General features: G+C 43.0%; 1 protein-coding gene across 2 annotated transcripts; it reads left to right on the forward strand.

Annotated features, from left to right (window-relative positions):
- The first annotated feature begins 35 nt into the window (after positions 1 to 35).
- Positions 36 to 5,515, forward strand: LOC106595483 (zinc finger protein 420-like). Of its 2 annotated transcripts, XM_014186865.2 has the most exons (4): positions 36 to 345; positions 669 to 2,191; positions 2,336 to 2,419; positions 3,040 to 3,114. In XM_014186865.2, exons 2-3 carry the CDS (start codon positions 908 to 910, stop codon positions 2,384 to 2,386), a joined length of 1,335 nt encoding a protein of 444 aa, XP_014042340.1. In that variant the 5' UTR covers positions 36 to 345; positions 669 to 907; the 3' UTR covers positions 2,387 to 2,419; positions 3,040 to 3,114. The 2 variants fall into 2 exon arrangements, with proteins under 2 accessions (XP_014042340.1, XP_014042334.2); XM_014186859.2 differs by lacking the exon at positions 2,336 to 2,419 and having other exon boundaries at positions 37 to 345; positions 3,040 to 5,515.
- The last annotated feature ends 1,099 nt before the right edge of the window (positions 5,516 to 6,614 follow it).

Raw genomic sequence — 6,614 nt, forward strand, 5'->3', positions numbered from 1 at the left:
ACTACTTCCGGGGCAGCAGCTAACCCGGAAAAAGGTTGATGCCATCACTGGACGCCATTCCACATAGTTTGGATATGGCCATTCTTTGATTGCATTAACGGTGAGGGGAGAATGGGAAAATGTTTAAATAAATCTGGTCAGTAAAACATTAGGTATTGGCTTTGTCCAAACGGTGTAGTTAGCTAGTCGTTACCGTTGCATAACTGTTAACGTGTCCTGCTCATCATCAGACAGCTACATTTTTAGCTTGGTACTGTTGGCTAGCTAATAGCTCCTGCTAACTAATTTGAAGCTCTGCTCATACAGAGTCGATGTAGGAGTAAAACGACGATTGTTTTCTATTTGGTAAGTAAAAGCAGAGCGACTGTACATATAATCAATGAGTTACTGCTGTACCTAATGTTCGTGTTACATTAGTTAACGTTAGTTAGCTTCAAAATACAAGCCCTCATCGTGGGAACCTTGACATTTCATATATATCTTACAAAAATATTTTTATTATCATTAAGATTTTTTTTATTATATTGTTCTATTAAGTAAAAATGAAATAGTGACAGTAAATTAAAAGTCAACATTTCACAGATTTGACAAATATAGAATGTCACTATACATATTGCACGCCTGTATAAAATGTTTTTGTCTTACACCATATCGTCCTATTTACACAGGTGACCTCACAAGGGATTCCACTGTTCTGGTGACAGGAAGAAGATCGGACCCTGAAATAACTTGTCTTTGACAGAGACTCATAATGCAGCACTTCCTGAAGCTCCCAGTGTGGCAGGAGATATAGGAGAGAGACACAGGAGAGAGACAAACCTCACACTAGTGACAACTCAATTCAATAGAAAGTTGTTATTTTTATTTTATTTTTACAACAAAAAAACATTCTAACTGCTGGGACAAAATGAGTTCTGAGAAGGAAACGTTGATGGATGAAATTGAAAAGAGTTTATGGAATTTAACTGAGGACAATTTACGCTACATGTGTGAACGTTGTGGAATAGATGGCTCTGAAGTTAAAGGGATGAATCATCGCTTATTACGGCGTAAAGTCATGGAGGAAATGTGGGACAATACGGAGTCAATGATATCAGAGGAGCAGGGAATGTCTTGGTTAGTCCAACTGAAAGACGACATCAGGAGGATACAGGAGGAGGGTAGCAGTGCACTCATGAGTCCCAGCCAATCCGATGATGTAGACTGCAATGAAGAACGCAACAAGGGGTACAGGGATTGGTTGCCTAGCAACGGACTGACAGCAGAGCCCTTGCATCCCAGCCAATGTGATGATGATGCTGTCGACTGCGATGAAGAATGGAATGAAGAGGGAGGAGCTGGGTTGCTTAGCAACACACCAGACCAGAGTAAATTAAAGAGGCACATCAGATCGCACACTGTTAAACAACACACAGTGAATCCCTCAGTGAAACCTCACCACTGCTCGGATTGTGGGAAGCAATTCATTGTAAAATCAAGCCTAAAACATCACCGGCTAGTTTTTCACACAGAACACCCTCACCGTTGTGGTCAATGTAAGAAGAGTTTCATAACTGCAGAAAGACTGGAATCACACATAAAAACACAACACCCGCCAAGTGATCCTCTGAAGAACCCACATGTGTGCTCTAAATGCGGTAGGGCATTCCCTGTGGCTGCCAGTCTTAAGAGACACCTGAGAACTCATACTGGGGAGAAACCGTACGTCTGCCCCAAATGTGGAAAGGACTACAGTGACTGTGGAAACTTGAGGAAACACATGAGAAGAACTCACCCAGTAGAGGAGGTGGTTGTGGAGAGTTTCGCCACTCAGAGGAGCATCCCTACAGGAAATGTGGAGGAAATGTGGGACAATACGGATTCAATTAAATCGGAGGAGCAGGGAACATCTTGGTCACTCCAACTGAAAGAGGACCTCAAAGGGATACAGGAGGATGGTAGCGTTGTACCCATGAGTCCCGGCCAAGCTGATGATGATGGTGCTGATGACGACGATGATGATGCTGTAGACTGCAACGTTAAGGACAGAGATTGGTTGCCTAGCAACGGACTGAAGGCGGAGCCCATGAGTCCCAGGAAATCTGATGACGCTGTAGACTGGGACGAGGAGGACAGGGATTGGATGGCTAACGATGGGCTGGAGGTGGAGTTGTCTCCAGAGAGGCACACACCAGAGCAGAGAGTGAGAGGGGTGAGTACTTCAATTCCCAGTGTTAAACAGGGATCGCATTAGCTTTTATAAATCAGCATTCTTTTTAAACACAGACCATAAAGTGTTTTAAACCATTTCCCCTGCATTTTTATATTTAAAGTCAAGTGTTTTTTGCTTCAATAGATCAACAGACATGCAACTACAGTTTTAATTAACATGCATTTCATCATATGACAACAGAAGCTATTTGGCTAGCAGCCACACAAGGTAAATGAGCTTACAGTAAAAAACAAGGTATATTTTACCAAAACGATGCATGGCCATCATATTTCTAATGTTTATCATAGAAAAATGGAGCCAGATACATTTCCTGATGTTTTGCTTTGAAGTTAATCTTTAAGGATTGTAACTGAACTTAAGCACACAGCAGTCAGAGTGGTGGAATGTAATTGGTCAAGACGAGAGCGAAGATATTTCATACGATTGCAGAAGTGCAACTGAAGCACAAAAATGTGTCCTTTTTTTAAATTCATGATTTGGAGTGAAACCTACTGAAGTTTTACAAAAACGCAACAAGATATTTTTTCTGCATTTTATCTTTCCTTTTAATGCGTGAAGAACTGCGTTAATGCGACCTCTGCTTGAAGTGTGTTCCTCTTTCCTTGATTCCTCGTCGTTGATTCCTGGACCTCCTTTTATAAGGTTCTAGGTTCTTTCCCTCTGACTTTATCCTCCAATGCATTTTAAGAAGGATGCCGAGTAATCGAAAGATGATGAGAGGAATCAAGGAAAGACTTCTGATTTTCTCTGCAAAGATTTTAAAATGACTTGACCGGTAGGAAAGTGTTTCCCTGATTCATTCCATCTCTATTTTTATGATTTTCTAGGACAAATCTCCCCCGCCCCCCTTTGCCCTCCCAGAGTCCCCGGGTCGTGCCTCCCCCGGTAGCGCCTTATTGTGCAGTCTGAAGAGGGTGTCTGTGCGGCTTGTCGACTGCAGGAAGACACCTGGGCAGAGTGCCCATATAATACACAAGACAACACAGACTGGAGAGAAACCCCACAGTTCGTCTAATGCTGAACAACACAAAACCCTCTCAGAAAACAGGCCTCGCTACCATATCTGTGATCACTGTGGGAAGAATTTTACCACAGCAACCAATCTGAAAACACACTTACTTTATCTGTCTGGAGAGAAACCACACGTGTGCTCTGAATGCGGAAAGAGTTTCACACAGGCCGGCTGTCTGAAGAGACACCGGAGAACACATACTGGGGAGAAACCGTACGTCTGTCCTCGTTGTGAGAAGGCTTGTACTGATTCTGGAAACTTAAAGAGACACATCAGAAAAACTCACCCAGGAGAGGAGGTCATTGTGAAGAGACTTGCCTATCAGAAGAGCATTCGTAATGCTAAAGAACGCAAACAAGCCCACTCCGGAGATGGCTCCCATATCTGTGATCACTGTAGTAAGAGTTTTACCACAGCAAGAAGTCTAACACTACACATACAGTCCCTGCAGAGAAGGAGAGAGAACTTGACTGCAGAGAAAGCTCATGTGTGCTCTGAATGTGGAAAGGGCTTCCATCAGGCTGGAAGTCTTAAGAGACACCTGAGAACTCATACTGGGGAGAAACCGTACGTTTGCCATCATTGTGGGAAGGCTTGCAGTGATTCTGGAAACTTACAGAAACACATCAAAAGTCACATGGGTAAACAACACACAGTGAAACCTTACCTCTGCTCTGAATGTGGGAAGCAATTCATTGGAAAACAAAGCCTTGAACATCACTGGGAGGTTTTTCACACAGATCACCCTCACCGCTGTGGTCAATGTAAGAAGAGCTTCATAACTGCAGAAAGATTGGAATCGCACACAAAAACACGACATCCGCCAAGTGATCCTCTGAAGAATCCACACGTGTGCTTGGAATGCGGAAGGGGATTCCCTGTGGCCGCCAGTCTTAAAAGACACCTGAGAATCCATACTGGGGAGAAACCATACTCCTGCCCTCAGTGTGGAAACAGTTACAATGATCGTGGAAATTTAAAGAAACACATCAGAACTCACACAGAAGAGAAACCCTACCACTGCTTGGTGTGCGGGATGAAGTTCCGTCATACAAAAACCTTACAACGGCATCACCAGGAGAACCACAAGGGGGAGACACTGGGTCCCATCCACAGGCACCAAGACCCTCTTCCATGCCTCCACTGTGGGGAGGAGTTCTCATCCAAGGCTCTTCTAAGGGATCATCTACGGACCCACTCTAGCCGGGTCCACTGCTCCCGATGCGACAAGACCTTCTCCACTAAAAGTAACTTACTGGTTCATCAGAGGATACACACTGGAGAGAGGCCTTACCTTTGCCCTCAGTGTGGGAAGAGTTTTTCTCTGGCAGGGAGTTTAAAACTTCATCTCCGGATTCATGCTGGTGAGAAACCTTACTGCTGTACTTACTGTGACAAGAGATTCACAAGTAAGAGCCACTGCAATCTTCATCTGCGGATCCACACAGGAGAGAAGCCGTACCAATGCCCTGACTGCGGGAGGTGTTTCGCTGATGGGAATGTCCTGAAAAACCACAGGCGGACCCACACGGGAGAGAAACCGTTCCAGTGCCGCTTGTGTGATAAAGCCTTTGCCCAGTTGAGCAGTCTGAAGAAACATCAGGAGACACATAGACAAACTCAGCCTGTCTCTGTCCCAAGACTCCCTGATCCCTACCCACCACACAATCAGCATGTCCCTTATCCCTACCCACCACACATTCAATGGTAACCTTGTTTACACCTGACCAAGTTGTCCGGTGTTCTGTTACCTGGTAACCTATCTGTTACCTGGTAACCTATCTGTTACCTGGTAACCTATCTGTTACCTGGTAACCTATCTGTTACCTGGTAACCTATCTGTTACCTGGTAACCTATCTGTTACCTGGTAACCTATCTGTTACCTGGTAACCTATCTGTTACCTGGTCCAGATAGGAAGGATGCATTTCTAACGTATTGGGACAGGAACCTAGACTCATTGTCCCAAAACCCAAACTACCACGCACTCAGTGAATGGTAAGCTTGCTTAAACCTGTCCAATCCCTTTTAGATAACTAGATGGAAATGAATTGAAGGATCCATTTTATTTTATTTGTTATGATTTTATTGAGACAGGTTTGCTGTATATAGAGCTTGGAATAGAATGGTATTTTGTCCATCTGTCTCAAAATAATTATTTTGCTCAAAGTCCATGTTTTAGCTCCAGAGTTTTTATATTCACAGTTGATATTTGTATATGTTGTCCATTTTAAAAGGTGTTTAAAATTCACCGCCAAACCTCAACTGGTGGAAATAAAATGGTGACAATGATATGTTGTTGGGGTAATTATTTTTCTAATTCTTTGAGTAAGAAGTTGTATGCATAAATAAGGGTCCTAGGCAGGGGTCAAAGTAAGCCAGTATGCTCTGGTACCGCGACTCGGAAATAAATAGTGGGGGTACACCGTACCGGTAAAATGTGAACCTATCACAATCATTTCTAAGAAATTCCAAGAAAACTATAGGCAATTACACCATTATTTAACAATACCGCATGTCAGCTGCATGAACATTTGTGAATTGACTTGAAAACTGTCAGTAAACCCTCAAAATTGCATTGTAATTCCGCGAGAACACTAAAATGTTGCCAAAGCGTCACGTACAACAGTGGATGCATCAATTCAGGCTACAAGTGTCCTGGGCCTAATGACTACAATTGAGTAACTCTTTCTATTCTTCAAATTGTGGGTGCACTGTTTGGATGCTGGAATTATTTTGTGAAAATCTAATTTTATTTATCACATGCACCGAATACAACTTGACAGTAAAATGCTTACTAACGAACCTTTCCCAACGATGCAGAGTTTAAAAATAATAATACAAAAAAAAATAGTAACTAACTCGAGGAATAAAATAAAATAGATAAGAATGAAGCTACAGTTTATACAGGGAGTACCAGATCAATGTGGAGCAATATACAGGGAGTACCAGTACCAGATCAATGTGCAGCTATATACAGGGAGTACCAGATCAATGTGGAGCTATATACAGGGAGTACCAGTACCAGATCAATGTGGAGCTATATACAGGGAGAACCAGATCAATGTGGAGCTATATACAGGGAGTACCAGATCAATGAGCAGCTATATACAGAGAGTACCAGTACCAGATCAATGTGCAGCTATATACAGGGAGTACCAGTACCAGATCAATGTGGAGCTATATACAGGGAGTACCAGTACCAGATCAATGTGGAGCTATATACAGGGAGTACCAGTACCAGATCGATGTGGAGCTATATACAGGGAGTACCAGTACCATATCAATGGGGAGCTATATACAGGGAGTACCAGTACCAGATCAATGTGGAGCTATATACAGGGAGTATCAGTACCAGATCAATGTGGAGCTATATACAGGGAGTACCAGA

The sequence above is a fragment of the Salmo salar genome, chromosome ssa12 (assembly GCF_905237065.1).
Source record: "Salmo salar chromosome ssa12, Ssal_v3.1, whole genome shotgun sequence".
Taxonomy (NCBI): domain Eukaryota; kingdom Metazoa; phylum Chordata; class Actinopteri; order Salmoniformes; family Salmonidae; genus Salmo; species Salmo salar.

What these genes read in the sequence shown, in the direction of transcription:
- LOC106595483 (XM_014186859.2), top strand. Translation starts at nt 908, where the DNA reads ATGAGTTCTGAGAAGGAAACGTTGATGGATGAAATTGAAAAGAGTTTA. An exon ending in CAGAGCAGAGAGTGAGAGGG is followed by an intron (nt 2,192 to 3,039) that starts GTGAGTACTTCA and finishes ATGATTTTCTAG; the next exon opens with GACAAATCTCCCCCGCCCCC.